The following is a 15646-nucleotide window of genomic DNA, read 5'->3' as shown; positions in this document are numbered from 1 at the left end:
GACCGGAAACAGGGGAGGACCCGAGAGGAGTTCCCCCACCGCTGTTCGCCGGCCAAGACCTTTCGCCACCGTCGTCCACCGTCGTCCACCACCATCAGGCAACCGAGAACAGACCCGAGGAGAGCTCGAGAGAGTCTCCGTCGCGGCGAGTTCGACGCTGCCATTCTTTGCTCGCCAGGCCGGGAGGGGATCCGAGAGGGCTTCTCCGGCGCCACTTCCGTTTTCAGACCATCCTCCGGCGTCGTTTACATATTCCGACCAGTCCCGGAGCCATTCCGACTCTAACCGAGACTCGAGAGAGCCGGTTAGAGAACGTCAGCTCTGTTTCGCTCTTCGCCGGACATTACCTCCGGCCGTCGGCTTCTAACCGTCGTCGCCGGAGTCGTCTCTACCTCCGGCCACTCACTATTGCTACCCGACGCCACCAATTTCCGGAAATCGCAGCACCCGTGAGAACGAGTTGCTGCCCGAGCGAGAGGAGGAAGAAGGGGAGTAATTCGTCATTATTGAATTTGATTTTTTATATGGTTTGAACTTAGGTTTTGAATGTTAATTGAATCTGATTTGATAATTAAGGTTTATTTGAGATTTGTTTTCTTGATATTTGATTAAATTAGTTAATTAGGGTAAGATTATAATTGAGGTTAGATTTTGGTATTTTAATCCGATTTCTGTCTTTAACTCTAGGCGCCCGAGAGGGGCTAGACGCAAGGATTGAGAAATCTGGATTCGTAGTTACGTGGCGCTCGAGAGAGGCACGAATCACGGTAAAATCCAGAGTTGACGTTTCCTGTTGTGCAAGTAGTTAATTAAATTATTGCTTGATAATTTAGGATATAATTAGTATTTAGTTCATATTAATTCATCATATTTGGTTAGGCTAGTTGACTGAAGAATACACGAAATTCAATCCTCCCTGTGGATATGACCCTCGCTTACTGCTAGATTACATGAACGATTCGTACGCTTGCGAGGTATAAAAGTCGATGTAACTAAAATTCTACATCACCCATCCTACTCGTAATCAGACTCTCTACACGTCCTATTAACTAGGGGGCAAACATAAGAAAACATAGATAGTAAAAAACCATGTGGTGGATATTTATAACACCTGAATCTCCTCACCACATGGCAAAATCATTCCATAACACTTTAAAATTATTCAACAACATTCCATTACACTTATATTTTTTTTCAAAAAAAAAATCTATAACAGATACACTAGTCTTATTCAGAAAAACCTATTTAAATCCAAATTCATTGAAGACTCTTGGTAGAGCCGCATATGACTTCACAATCACTATGAACCATATCTCGTCAATGCTAAAGTGGGTTTTCATTGGCTAATGTACACCCATTATTAAAAGAAAGGTTTGACAAAAAAAAATCTATAACAGATATACTAGTCTTATTCATAGAAAAACCTATCTAAATCCAAATTCATTGAAGACTCTTGGTAAAACCACATATGACTTCACAATCACTAGGCAATGCTAAAGTGGGTTTTCATTGGCTAATGGACGCCCAAAGGTTTGATGCGTGTCGAAATCACTTGGAATGGTTTTTTTTCCCGTTCAACCCACTTCCCACACAAGGATCACATGGAAACTGGTTTATCGCAAAAATATATAACATGAGACGCACGTTTTCTATTTTCCTGAGTGAGTTTGATTGAAAAGAGTTGAAAGGAAAGAAAGGACGTTTGAAAAGTAGCAGAAAAGTCCAAACTTCTCCTCCGTCGATCAGCTGTGTTTTCGTAAACCCTGAAGCCGCAAGATGAAGAGTAGTAATTCCAGATGTTTCATGATGTCAAATAGGAGTTCTGAGATCTCGTAATTTTTCCAGGTTTTCTGCCAAAAAACAACATTGAGACTGATGACATCTGAAGCCAGGACTGACGCACCCACATTGCCTGAAACTCCGAAGACTGGACCACTCTCGTGGTTTTGATCTTCCTTCGTTGCTCCACATGTCTTCTTTCCTTCCTTGCATAAACCCATCGCTCGAGAACCTTCCCTGTCATTTAAAGAGACAACGCCATTGACCTGACATCTTTACTTCTTTTACAATAATCATGCATCATTTACCACAAAAAGAGGGGCGGTAGTTGACATTAAAATTAAATTAGACGTTAGACTTTAAATTCATGGCAAAATAATTGATAACTCCTTGATTTAATAATATTTTAATTATCATTAATATAATATAATAATTAAAATATATATATAATAAAATAATAACGTTGGTTTAATTTTTTTTAATTTAGGAAAAATCGTCTTCCTCGTGGTGATGGCTCATGGTGATGGCGGCTCTATGAGAGAGAGAGGCGAAAAAGAGCGAGAAGGGAGAGAGAGTACAAAGATGAAAGAATAGAGTGGGAGAAAAAAATATTTGGGCTAGGAAGCTGAGACGGAGAAAGAGTCCCCAATGATGGCTTCAAGTGGATGATTCATAATTTTGGATTGAACCATGATTCATTTTAGACTAAGACGATTGATGACGGTGGTGTTGGTGCACCTCTACCTACCTAGAACTACTTAATAAGCCTAAACTTCATCGTTTACTAATGCCCCCCCACAGCCAAAGTTCCGGGAGATGATAAGAAGAAGATTTTACTATTTGTTATCAGTGAGTGGACATGAAGTTGAGAGCATTAAATTGAAATTGCATCTTCTTTCTGCGTAGTCTCCGACATACAGAACCAGAGTCCATACCTGCTCCGTCAGAGGGCCCCGGCGAAGGGAAGCACGCGGCACACAGGAATCCTAAGGGCGGTAAGAGGGGATATTTTTTAGCTGCTTCGGTGAATCAACGAGAAGTGAAAGCTTCTGTCACTGCAGAACTCCAGGCCGAACTCAAGCTTGGTCTGAAAAAATCTGGGAAATGCCTAAGAAGTGAAATGAAAAAGATTAGTCGTGGAAGTGGTTTTTTTTAAATGAATTATTGGGATCTATATTCATAGACAGATCAGTCATGGATAACATTTAAGATTTCGGCTGATTACATCAGTTTCGGTGCCGACCAGTGCAGGAAGTCAATAATGCAAACAAGCTTCCATCTGTTTCTTCCCGGAAATGTAAATCAGTAGTCAAAACTCAAAAACAACAGACGTAAATGACAAGAGGATTGAGACTTACAGTAAAATTCAATCGTCCAGTGTGAACCCCATGAGCAAATCACTTGTACTTATTTGCTTGATTGACTTTGCTCCAATTACTGATTCTCTTTAGTTTTTTCTATCCTTGCTTTAGTTTATTCTCTCTTGATTTGTTCATGCATGATATGTCAATGCTATTTATATTCAAATTTTAAATGATGAAATAAATGGTGACACTGATAATGTAAAAAATTAATGTCAAAGATAGAAATTTTATGAATATGATAAGTTGGACCAAGATTTATCACCAACCTCTATTTTCATTATTTTAAGAAAATAGATAGGATTGCCTCTTCCTTTCTCTCCTTGCACTTGGGGAGATAGTGTCTTCCATATAACATACAAAAGTTGGAACCTTTGCATGGCTCACCTTCTTCTTGTCCTTATTTCTATGTGTTCATGGAGTCAAGGAGGGGTAGGGGGTACCCTCTTCCTTTCCTCTACAATGAATATTAAAGGACCTAACATCTCACTTCCTTTTTTTAAAAAATTATATATTCTTAAACATATTAAAATGGTAATTTCGTTGAGTTTAAAAGAAAATTAGATGCAGTATCATATGGGGTGGGGTTTTAAAATTAGAGGTTGAGTCGTTTGTCTAGGCCTATTATCCAACAAAACCTAATTCCATCACTGACAAGGTACAATTCGTAGTGAACCTAATCCCATCAGTGACAAGGTACGATTCGTAATGACTATAAACTCATTAAGGCTCTACCAGGGGTATTTGATGAAGTTGGACTTAGGTAAGTTTTTTCATAGATAGGAGAAGTCATATAGGGCTCTACCAGGTGTATTTGGTGAATTTGGACTTAGTAGTCTATACTCATAGATAGACTTCATTGGTTTTGATATAAAATGTACCAATTGGTCCACCTATTACAAAGGCAAGGTCGACCACATTCTATTCGTAGTGATGTGGCACTACGTACTTTGGCAAAGCAGTGTTGTTGACCGGTTATAGTTGGTTGTTTTTGTTAATATTTATTTAAAATTGGGTAAATTTCCTCTTTCAAATGGTTAGTTTACTGAATTTCTCTTTCTTCGTCTATAAATACCGGCTGTAGCCGCGCTCTCAGTTCTTATTGCAGCCTCGACACTTCTGAGCCCTACATTTTTCTACCAGCTTCTGTAACTCAACCATGTCTTCTGCTCTGAAGTTCTCCGTTAGAAGGCAGGAGCCAACGCTGGTTCCTCCCGCCCAGTCCACTCCCCATGAATTCAAGCCGCTCTCTGATATCGACGACCAAGAGAGCCTCCGTCACCAGACTCCTATCGTCCAATTCTACGTCCGAAATCCCTCGATGGATGGACGAGACCCGGCGAGTGTGGTCAAGCAAGCGATCGCGCGGCTGCTTGTTTTCTATTACCCGTTCGCCGGAAGAATCAGAGAAGGACCGAACGGCAAGCTTATAGTAGAGACGACGGGGGAAGGCGTCATGTTCATAGAAGCCGAGGCAGATATTAGCCTCCAGGAATTTGGCGATTGGCAGCCGCCGTGTCCATGCATTGAAGAGCTCCTCTACGACGTCCCTGGCTCTGCAGCCGTGGTTGGGGGGCCGTTACTCTTAATTCAGGTAGTTAAACGTATGTTAACATGCAATCCAAAAACATGGACATGATTCATGGCTGTATTGTCAGGCACCTGTAAAAAATCATTGCGTGCCGGACAGTTATTACCTCAACCAAATTCTCTCGTGAAGTGTGAATCTTGAAAAAGGACCATTTCATATTTTGAAATCTAAAATTCTAAAATTAAAAATCTAACAAAAGATACACTTGATTATAAATTACTCGATTAATCGATTTCTTCAATTATGAACGAAGGTGACCCGTCTTACCTGCGGTGGATTCGTATTTGGAGTGAGGATGAACCACGCCATGTGCGACGGAGCAGGCATCGGCCAGTTCATGGTGGCCTTGGGAGAGGTAGCGCGAGGACTGCACGTCCCTTCTGTCGTCCCTGTCTGGAAGAGAGAGCTTCTTAATGCGCGGGACCCCCCACGGCCGACGTTCTCCCATCTCGAGTACGACGAGGGGACCACCTCCGTTCAGCTCGACGACAAGGTCGAAAGATGCTTCTTCTTCGGGGAGAAAGAGATCCAAGCCCTCAGGCAGAAGCTACCCGAGAGCCTCCGCGGCTGCAAGCAATACGACCTACTCGCCGCGACGCTCTGGCGCGCTCGCACATCAGCCCTGCGCATCCCCGACGACGAGGAGGTGAAGCTCCTGTGCGTGGTCAACGCACGCACCAGGTATTCCCCGCCTCTGCCAGTTGGTTACTACGGGAACGCGATAGGGCTGCCGACGGTGGTTACTACCGCCGGTGAACTACTCCGTGCGGAGCTCAGGGACGTGGTGGAGATGGTAAGAGAGGCAACGGAGAAGGTCACTGACGAGTACATGCGATCGACGGTCGACACTATCGTAGCTAAGGGACGACCATGCGCGTCAGTAGTCGGCACGTATCACATATCGGACTTAACAGGGCACGGTTTCGGAAACGTGGATTTCGGGTGGGGCCCGGCAGTCTACGGCGGGATCGCCAGAGTGGGCACGAACCCTGGCGTCGCCAGCTTCTACATCTCGTACCGGACGAGCAAGGGAGAAGACGGGGTACTGGTACCGGCGGCGCTGCCGGCGCTCGCCATGGAAAGGTTTCTGGGAGAGCTGCGCGCTGTAACTAATGGGTCCCAGTAGGAAAATCTCCAGGAATAGGGGTAATCATGGTCCATAGAAGATGTTAAAAGCTTTTTTTTGTCGAACCTACAACGATAATTATTTGTTATTGGCCTTCCATTTGAGCGCCATCCGAAAAGCAGACAAGGATCGGCTTGTTTGGATCTGGTCTGTGATCCTGCACGGAATCCAGTCTGGGTTTTTAAATTAGGGTGTTCGTTTACGAAAGTGACGACCAACCGATGATTACCGGACCTGCGCCATCCTAGTTTATTTAGATGAAATATTTATGATCTTGATAATGAATAGGTGTAAGAAATGAAGAACGTGATGATAGTAAGCGTTACATATTCCACGTTTTCAACGTGATGCAATTGCACAAAACACCCTCCGGAATCATGCTGAGTTAGAAAATCACGTTTAACACGTGTTTAATTAATACTACCTTTTTTATCTGTTGCTTTAGTACTAGTTATGAATCTTATGACTTTTCAAAGAGTTAAATAGCTTTAAAAAACTAAAAGAAAATGGTCTTACCAAAGCTCATTACTCCCAACCAAATAATGGCTAATAGTGTTGTGGTGTTGGGTTAAGTACTTAGTTTTCCGTTACTTAGCCGATCTTTTGGGTAGCATTGGCTAGGTACATAACATTTGGTATTAGAGCAGGTGTTACGTCGCAAGTTCAACTCTCGGTGTGGGCGATCGTGTCGACCTAGACACATGCGATCATGTAATAGTGGACCTTGTCGCTATGTGTTAAGCCGTCGTGGACGTCGGTTCGTGAAAGTGAGTTTATTGTTGTGGTCTTGGGTTAAGTACTTGGCTTTCCACTACCTACCTGGCCAGTCTTTTGGGTTATATTGGCTAGGTACATAACAAATGACTTCGTCTATAATTCAGGTTTGGGTTTCACATATAAGATGATTCTTGATTTAATTTATCAAAAGACTAAAATTTTGGTTAGATGTTTTTCGTTCTTACCACTTAATATTTTATTTAAAAAATATTATTTTCTAAAGTTTTTATTTAAAATTTTTAAATAACTTCTTACTCATATTTTTGTATATTTATTATTTTTAGTATTTAAATAGATTAACGCAACCTGATATGATCTTATATGTGTCTACTTTTTATACCTATTTCATAGATAAGTCAAATTTGGTTCAACATGTTCAACAATAATTTGTAGTCGATTCGACCTCAGCTTGATTCATTGCCACCACTTAAGATTTCTCTTGTAACTATCGATATAAAGTGTATTATGCAGGGCAAAATCAGATATATATCCACTGAACACAATAAGTATTAGTGAGGAGCCCATATGTCTAGGACTGTAAACGGATCCAGATAAACAAATCCGATATGTCGAATAATATCTGAATGTTTGGATCTTTCAAATCCAAAAAAAAATTAGATATGAAATTGTAATATAAATATTCAGATCCAATAAGATAAAAATATCCTACTCTGTCCCTCCACTTGATATTCCCCCATTTTGTTTTTTAAATTTATTTATTAGTTTTTCTATTTTAGCAATTTTTAAACTTTTTTAATTTTTAATTTTTTTTACAAAGAATTCAAATCAATATCCCAATTCAGATACTATTTGAGTCCAAAAACTATCTCAACTGTTTGATTTGAACATTCGATTTTAAATAGTTTTAGGATATTTAGATTTTAGTGCCTTTTTCCAGGAAACGTTGAAAAGTCATTTCAAGCATAAATATGTTTTCAGGTGTTATTAGTACCTTTTATTACCTGAAAATATTTTTCTAGTTGGATTTTTTATCAGAAAAATTATATAATTTTCTAGATAATTTTTTTTAACTAAGATGAGCTAGAAAATTATATGAAATTTTTTTGAATAAGTATTTAATAATTAATACTGTAATACTTTTAGCATGAAACAATTTCTATTTAAAAATAAAATATCATAAGAACCTATCTATTTACACCCACACATGTGTGGTCCAAAAGGACTATTTTTCCCTCGATTGAAATGGGTGGGGCGGCTAACTTCTAGGTGAACATTGTCTCGTTCTTATGGACGGGATGCCATGAGTCACGTGGACGTCTCGAGGTCCTCTGTGGGCGCTCTCCTTTGTGGTCCGGTGGTTGGACCACATTTTACTGAGTTGTCAGTTGGCTGCGGAGACTTATAATGTACGAGGCTTCATCTAATTTGAACAGTTTCTGTATGTCGCTCTCTTACGTGACTGGAGCCTGGATACCCCTTTCGACCACATCCCTTTCGTATTTTTAAATATATTCTGTGATATTTATATTTTATATAACGAGTAATTTTAAAATATTTTAATACTGACCACCGGTACGTTCGCACTAGGAATTGGGGTCGGGTTTCCTCAAACCCGAATCAGTAAAAACTTCCCTGATCCAGCACAGGACTTTCCAACCATTTGAACTACATCTGCACAGAAGATTTATCGATAGTTATCAATTATTCCTCTAGGGTTCTGTTAGACATTAAACCCAGCATTTTGGAAGAATATCATTAAATATTTTTGCAAGAAGAATATAAGATTACAAGGGATCAAGGGTTTGATCCCAGTTGACTATCCTGAAAAGCAAGCTATTTATTCATTTGTGTACTCTGATGCACTCAGGTACTCTCCATGCTCCTCAAAATATTCCACCAAACGTTTCAAGAAACTGTCATTACTGACTGTTTCGGTGTCACAAATGATGCAACATTGTCGCCTAGCACGGGTCACCGCCACATTCATTCGCCTACGATCACTAAGAAATCCCACCTGAGCCATAAATTGAGTATATGAAACAAGTTGCAAGGGAGATGGACCCAACGAAAAAAATTCCATAGTAAATTATATCTGAAAAAGGTTACCAGTGCAAGAACAGTTCTCTCAGACTACTATCAATAGCTAGCACAGGTTGCTGCAGACCTGGACCCACCTTTGGCTACCCTAGGTAACTTGCTAATACAGAGTTGCCCTAATAGGTGAAAGTCATGAGCTGTGACCCACTCCAGTGGGACACCGTAATTGTGTGTCACAAGACAGAAGTGAGATTTCAAGTATACTCTTGAGTGAACTGAACCTATCAGAACAGTGAAAAAGAAGAGGTAGAAGAAACAAGGTGGGTACAAAATGAAACTACTCTGATAATCCTCTTATTAAAAAGTATAAATGCCCAAAATGTAAGCCAATCAAATAAAAAAGAAAAACTACAAGACAACCACACGCAAATGGCTGCAGCATATGAAGCCAATATGTAACAACGTTTCCCATGTAAACTCTTGCATGGGCAACTGGCTAGTAAGAATTGCCCTAATGGAAGAAGCTCTTGAACTGTGATCAACCCAAGTTAGGCATCAGAAAATGACAGTCTAGAGGACTCTGGATACAGGACCGACAAGAAAATTGGAAAACAAAAGAAAAAACCTAGTTATAAAATGAAACGACAATGATGTGCCTCTAATTAACAAGACACAAGCCAGAAAACGTTACCTAATCAAATAAAAATGAAAATCATCAAGGTGAAAACATGCAAATGGCACAATGGATAAGCAAAAGAAAGACTACCTCCTTTTTTGAGTTGGATCGAACCATAGAAATTATAATGGCTTCTTTCTCTCGGCCTTGGAAGCCATCAACTGTAGATATCTCCATCTCCTTCAGCTTGTTATCATTGCTTCTCAACATCTTTAGCTGGACGACCTGCAGAGATATATAAAAACAGAAACAAATGATCCAAGGAATAAAAATTTATATTTTCTGATGCAATTTTGAAATGTTTGAGCAGCATGTCATTTCTAGATACAAAAAAAACAAAAAAAGATGGCTTGGTCAATAATTACTGTTTTTCTGATGGTGCCAAAAACACATCACACATGTTCCTGAAGTATTATGTCATTGGCTTCTTGCACAATCATCAGAACCAAGGGAGTATAGTTACCATCACATTGAAATTCTAGAGTTCAGATTCATCAGATCCACTGGTACCAGGACACATGAATATTGTATCTTACAAGTGGCACCACCACGGCTGCATGTACCATACTATTTTGCGAGGCAGCAGACTGAATTTAAATCACGGGGAGTAATGTCCTCTTTCCTCTAATAAGAAAAACAAGTAGGATTGCTAAGACCGCAAAATCAAGTATGGCAGACCTGTGCAGCATAGGGAGTAATAATTCCAATATCACATGAAGGGACCCCACTCTCAACAAGTCTCTTGGCATGTGCGATAGAAACTTCAGCTTCCCCCTCATTCAGTGAGCTATCTTCCTCATCCTTCTTTTCCTCCATGTCACACCTATAAGGGACATATTCAGCTTTCAAATGATTCAAACTTCAATACGGGTAAAGAGACATGCATAAACTTAAGGGAAATCATGCTAAGTATACCCAGTAGTGTCAATGAGAAGCAGTGTAGGATCTGTTGAAGTTGACTTTTTTACATCTCCAAGATCATAAAGCAAATGCCGAGCAACACTAGGATGGGCCTTTACCTTCAAGAAGAAAATAAGCAAACTTTTACACAGTTTAACCGCACAAAAGAATTAGGTAAAAGGATTACAGAATAAGACTTTGCAGAAGTAATATTCACAAGTCATTGCTAAAAATGGAGGCCTTAGGAGGACTAACCAACAAAATCTAGTTCTACCATATTGGAAGAAGACTAGCTTGATTTGGGATGGAGCTTTAGCCTTGCCGCTTAATGATAGGGAAGCCTATTAAGGTTCACCTCCCAGTCACCATTACAAACAAAATATTCCAATGTCATGATTTGAAGTTGAAGCTACTTGAACAACCCACTTTCCTTGGATATAATCTTTTATGGGACAATCCCCCACAATAGAAGTTGACGTTAACTTCATTTTACACAACCACTTGCAAGCTCATGATTGGCTGTCTCAACTACTCTGAGCAATATAATTTTCAAACCAGTGCTCTCATTAGGGGAAACTGGAAGCAGATCATCAATTCCTAGGACCGCACCATCCCAAACCTTGTTGCTTGGGTTCCACCTCTAGGGAGTAAGTTAAAACTTAACTTTGATGGGAGCCTTAGCTAATATCTTGGTAACCAGGGTCCAGTAGGAGGGGTTGGCATGATCAGAAACTCCTGAACTACTATACTTCTCGTTTACTCTACTCCTTTCTGCTTTAGAGATGCTACCATGGCAGAGGTGAGGGCCCTTTTGGAGGGCATCAGGCTCTATGCAGGAAGCTTTACTGCACCTAGTCGTGAAAGGGGGCTTCATCGTGGTCATTACTTGGCATGTGAAACCCCCCTCCCCCAGGTCGTTTCTTAATGTACATCTATGAAGTTGATGATTTATGTAATAATCTGGATGTTTATTGGCAGCATGTCCTGGGATGTGCCAACAACATTGCTGACACATTGACTAGAGAAGGGGTTTCCACGCAGCAACTCACTGTAGAAACCTCCCTTCCTATCTAACTTGGGGCTTGGTCTGTTGTTTGGGGTGCTGCACCAGTTTTTCTGATTTTGTTTTATCTTGTTTGCATTGTACTTGCTCTTTCACTCCCACGGGCTCTCCTCATGGAATCCTAATTCTCATTGTTATAACACATATAAACATAATATTCAAAGCAAACAATCTGCATCATTGGATGCACAGTATGAAGAGCTTCACTCAATAAAAGGAGGCCCTGCATGTATGATTGGTCATTGCTGTATTGACATATTAGGGGACCAAGCTGCAGCAAATGGTTCCACGTAATTTTTTACCAACATACCTTACCATCATATAACTCATTGGATGACCAGTTCATAATCAGTTCATGCATACGGTACTGGACTGTGAGCATGGATGTGATTTTCTCCCCATACAAATCTGCAAGGCGTTCAAAGAGGGTTTTTCCTAACCCCTTTTTCTCGGCTTCCACACTCTGTATAGTTGGGGGAAGCTGAAGATGGTCTCCTGAAAGAATACATCGTGATCCCTGCAATAAATTTTTTTGAAAGATATCAAATGCCTCATACAATAAATTAAGTTTGTTGCCGAGAATACTGATGCAGCAGAACCTATAATGATTGTATGTTTTATTTTCATTTCATTATAATTAGCAAGAAGTCATGGACATCTGTTCAAACACAGATCTGTCACTATCATCAACTATGCTTGCATACAAAAATAAGAATCCACAAATTTAGATTATTAATTTGTTCAAGGCATTTGAATTACTTCATAATAAAAAAAAATTCATGAATGTACTTCCATTTATGACAATAGCAACCAGAAGAGAAAACTGTAATACCTTCAACAAAGCCATCCAACAAGCCACCTCGAGTGCCTGAGCAGCTTCATCGATAATTACAAGATCAAATGATACACCTTCGAGTTTGCGAGAAAATGCCCCTGTCAAAGTTGTCAGTACAACATCAGCATTCTTTATAACATCTGTCACTGCCAACTGTTGCCTTTTACGCTCCTCCTTGGCAAGGGTCCTCAGCTCCTTCCTGATGTCTCTTTTTGCATGTTTATCTTTTGTTTTCAACAATTTTCCATTCAAAACCTGGGAGAGAATTCGAGCAAAAGGAATACTCAAAAGAAACCTTACAGAGTTCTTCACCTGAACAAAATAACCATTTAGGGTTCATCAAGAAAACACGTTGAACATCTCTTCACCTTAATTTCCTTACGAATGTCCTTTGCAAGAGCACTATTATCCCCTCGCAAAACCTTACAAGAAGTTCAAAGACGATGTAAGAATGGGACTAAAACTCACTATTCTTACTTGGGAAACAATATTGATCTACAGAACAGCAAGAATAATCTATAAGAATACAGCATATTTTAAAGTTGAAGTGGAATACCTGTGCGTCAAGTGCACTGTCCAATACTTGAGGAAGTAATCTTGCAGGATGCCCCAACCTAACCAACTTCACTCTAATAAAAGGAAGTAGTGTAAGCAACAGGAAAAAAAAAACTACAGCTTAGATGGAAAGACAGGAGGGAAGATCAAGTAAGTAAAAAGGGTCATCAGAAGATATAGTCCATCAATCTGGAACTTATCATTAGTTTCTATATTATTAGTTTATTTACAACTAATGTTTTTTATCCTTTAGCTTACAAACCAAGAAAAACTCTTCAGGACCAACAGTTAAGCCAAAAATATAAAATCAAACAAATGAATCCATCAATCTGAAACTTATCACTATAAGAGCATAAATAATTTGAAACTGCAGTTGTTTAACTTGTACATTATTAGTTTATTGACAATACTGTACTATTATTGTTGATCCTTTAGCTTACACACCAAGCACAACTCTTCAGGACCAACAGTTAAGCCAAAAACATAAAATCACTCAAACGAATCCATCAATCTGGAACTTATCACCACAAGAGCAGATAAATAAATTAAATTGTAGTCGTTTAACTTCTACATTAGTAGTTTACTTAAAATGCTGTACTATTATCGTTGATCCTTTAGCTTACACACTGAGCACAAGTCTTCAGGACCAACAGTTTAGCCTAAAATATAAAATCACACAAATGAAATTTATCCCAAGGTATATATTAGGGTGAGAATCTACCACCAATACTAGAATAAAAGTTTCTAGCAGACACAGCATCACCAATTTACCTGTAAGAAAATAGTCTCTCAACAATGTTGTCCACGGCAATATTAGAAGCAGCACAAGCAAGAATCTTTGATCCTCGCTTCACTTCCTGTAAGATAATTTCCAGCACGGTTGTTGTTTTCCCAGTTCCAGGAGGCCCATGCAACAAAAACACATTGTGGGATGCAAGGGCCTTTGCAATGGCATCTTTCTGCAATTAAAGATAGCTAATAAGGATATTTAGAAAGAAAACCATTCAAAGAATAATTATCTAAAGTAATCAAGATAACAAACACCTGAGACTGGTCCAGGTTCTTGTTAAATGGAGTAAATGGAACTGCTTTGTTTGACACATTTGGTGGTTTCTCTCCAAATAAAACAGGAACTAAATCTGCCGCTGGACCCTTTTGCACCCCTTTACTTAGTTGAATCAGCGCATCCTTCATCCTACGATATGTTACCTGCACTAAAATTGGACGTGAATGAAGAAACCAAAAATTATTGTTTTTGGATGAAGTATGAAAATGATTATCAATAAATGAATTTTCAGTTCTATCTGCAGATCACATTTGTTTCTCTTAATTTAGAAAACAACCATTTTACTTTATTTATTGAAAATAACAGAAAAACTACAGGAAAGAGCATCAAATAACCATGTTGAGTAAGATGATAAAAAAAAAAGATACTAAAAGAACTAATAGAAACAAATAAATATATACAATAAAAGCCTGAAAAACAGATATACCTCATTTGCAACCTTCTCAAGTCGTAAAGAACTATTTAAACCATCCTCAGGAATGTCATCAAAAGCTACCGTAATGGAAGAGTCCTTTCAAAGGATTCAACAACATGTAAGCAAAATATTTCAATAGCGAATTAAAATATTTAGAAAACCATCATCTGTTGCATCTTGTGAATTAGAGATTACCTTTAGACGATAAACTACACCTTGTCCAAGTGAAGCTGAACCTGAATCACCTTTGTTAGGTTTGAGAACAACCACATCGTGAGGCCCAAACTGCACTTAAGGTACCAGTACTTCAGATATCAACCCAAGGAAAAAGGGAAACATATAAATTCGATTAAGAGGGTGGACACCTCAACAACACTTGTCTACAAGTGCATAAAACTTGTGTGCATGTCAGCAAGTAACAAAAAGTATAAGAACAAAAAGTACCAACCAAAATTACCAAAACCCTGTTTCTGTGTCTTTCGATTGTGAGCATACTAACCTTATGGGTTGGAAGGATATCTCCCTTAGTTGATTGGAACTCAAGAAGAGCTTTTCCCATAAGTCCTGTCTAAAATCAAAGTGAAGTGAACAAAATGGGAATAATATGAAAGATTTCGAAGAGAAAAAACATGCCTACAGACCTGAGCATCTGTGCATTTAAGATTAAGAATGACAGAGCCTTTCTTCTGAGCCAAATCTATGTTCCTTGATGATCCTGAGCTCAAGGATGCAGATATTTCCGCCTCCTATAAGCAATAAATGAAACAATTGAGCAATTGATAAATAAAAAGTTGGACCACATAAAGGTTAGGTAGCACTTACCACAAATGAGTACGTAGAATATGTCCTAAATTTGGTCAACTCTCTAAGCAGTAAATGGATAAGTGATTGAATACACTGGATGATCAGTTGAATAGTACATAATCCACAACTTCATAACTAACATGGACACCAAGACCCAACATAAAGCTCAACGGAAAAACCGACACTGAAACACCCAATTGTTCTCATTTTGTATACATAAACACAGAAACATACAAAAACTGACACCCATCATGAAGGGGCAAATTGAGTATCGTTTCGAGGAACTAGCAAGTCAGTAAATGACACCCAACAGTGAAAAGCAACATGCTGAAATGCAAAAGTGATAATGAAATTCCTAAGCGTCTAGAGGTGCATCAGTTTGTAGGGAAAATGACAAAATAAAAATATAGAAGAGAAAGTTCTAACCTTTTCGATATCTAATAAAGGAGTCATGACCGTAATGAACTGCTCCAGCGACATTGCAGAGGATTTCTTTCTGCCTCCCTCCATTGGACGAGCTAGACGATCACCGTAAAGCTAGCTTGTTTTGTTTAGGGCTAGATACTGTAAATATCTTCCCAGTTGCCGTGTTCTACAGTCCGCTCTGCCTGCGCTCTGCCTGGCTCCCGTTTAGAGTCGGAAGGCGGATGCCGGATGAAATCTGATTGCGAACAAAAACTATAGATGACCCTGGGCTTGG

At 39.4% G+C, this 15646-nt stretch overlaps 2 protein-coding genes across 2 annotated transcripts; one reads left to right on the top strand and one right to left on the bottom strand.

Moving 5' to 3' along the window:
* The first annotated feature begins 4258 nt into the window (after positions 1-4258).
* On the top strand, positions 4259-6085 carry LOC137937170 (benzyl alcohol O-benzoyltransferase-like). Its single transcript, XM_068782265.1, has 2 exons — positions 4259-4734; positions 4985-6085. The coding sequence occupies exons 1-2, from the start codon at positions 4300-4302 to the stop codon at positions 5855-5857; spliced, it is 1308 nt and encodes a 435-aa protein (XP_068638366.1). The 5' UTR covers positions 4259-4299; the 3' UTR covers positions 5858-6085.
* Positions 6086-8279: 2194 nt separating this feature from the next.
* Positions 8280-15596, bottom strand: LOC137936457 (uncharacterized). The gene is made up of 15 exons (XM_068781141.1): positions 15373-15596; positions 14784-14888; positions 14642-14710; positions 14338-14427; positions 14155-14238; positions 13706-13870; positions 13433-13620; positions 12663-12735; positions 12475-12528; positions 12104-12361; positions 11582-11788; positions 10224-10327; positions 9987-10131; positions 9399-9533; positions 8280-8609 (listed from the first exon to the last, which is right to left on the bottom strand). Exons 1-15 carry the CDS (start codon positions 15454-15456, stop codon positions 8433-8435), a joined length of 1938 nt encoding a protein of 645 aa, XP_068637242.1. The 5' UTR covers positions 15457-15596; the 3' UTR covers positions 8280-8432.
* Between the last annotated feature and the right edge of the window lie 50 nt (positions 15597-15646).

This window comes from Aristolochia californica, unplaced genomic scaffold (genome assembly GCF_029961685.1).
Source record: "Aristolochia californica isolate CCGP_79_NKW_82.1479 unplaced genomic scaffold, dmAriCali1.0.hap1 SCAF_7, whole genome shotgun sequence".
Classification (NCBI taxonomy): Eukaryota; Viridiplantae; Streptophyta; class Magnoliopsida; order Piperales; family Aristolochiaceae; genus Aristolochia; species Aristolochia californica.
The sequence above is the reverse complement of the archived record's forward strand: the minus strand, read 5'-3'. Positions and strand labels throughout refer to the sequence as shown.

Excerpts from the sequence above, each read along its gene's own strand:
- LOC137937170 (XM_068782265.1), top strand. The coding sequence starts at position 4,300 with ATGTCTTCTGCTCTGAAGTTCTCCGTTAGAAGGCAGGAGCCAACGCTG. Across the intron at positions 4,735-4,984 it reads GGCCGTTACTCTTAATTCAG|GTGACCCGTCTTACCTGCGG; the intron begins GTAGTTAAACGT and ends TTATGAACGAAG.
- LOC137936457 (XM_068781141.1), bottom strand. The coding sequence starts at position 15,456 with ATGGAGGGAGGCAGAAAGAAATCCTCTGCAATGTCGCTGGAGCAGTTC. Across the intron at positions 13,871-14,154 it reads TTGAGAAGGTTGCAAATGAG|GTAACATATCGTAGGATGAA; the intron begins GTATATCTGTTT and ends ATTTTAGTGCAG. Across the intron at positions 12,736-13,432 it reads GAGAGACTATTTTCTTACAG|AGTGAAGTTGGTTAGGTTGG; the intron begins GTAAATTGGTGA and ends TCCTTTTATTAG.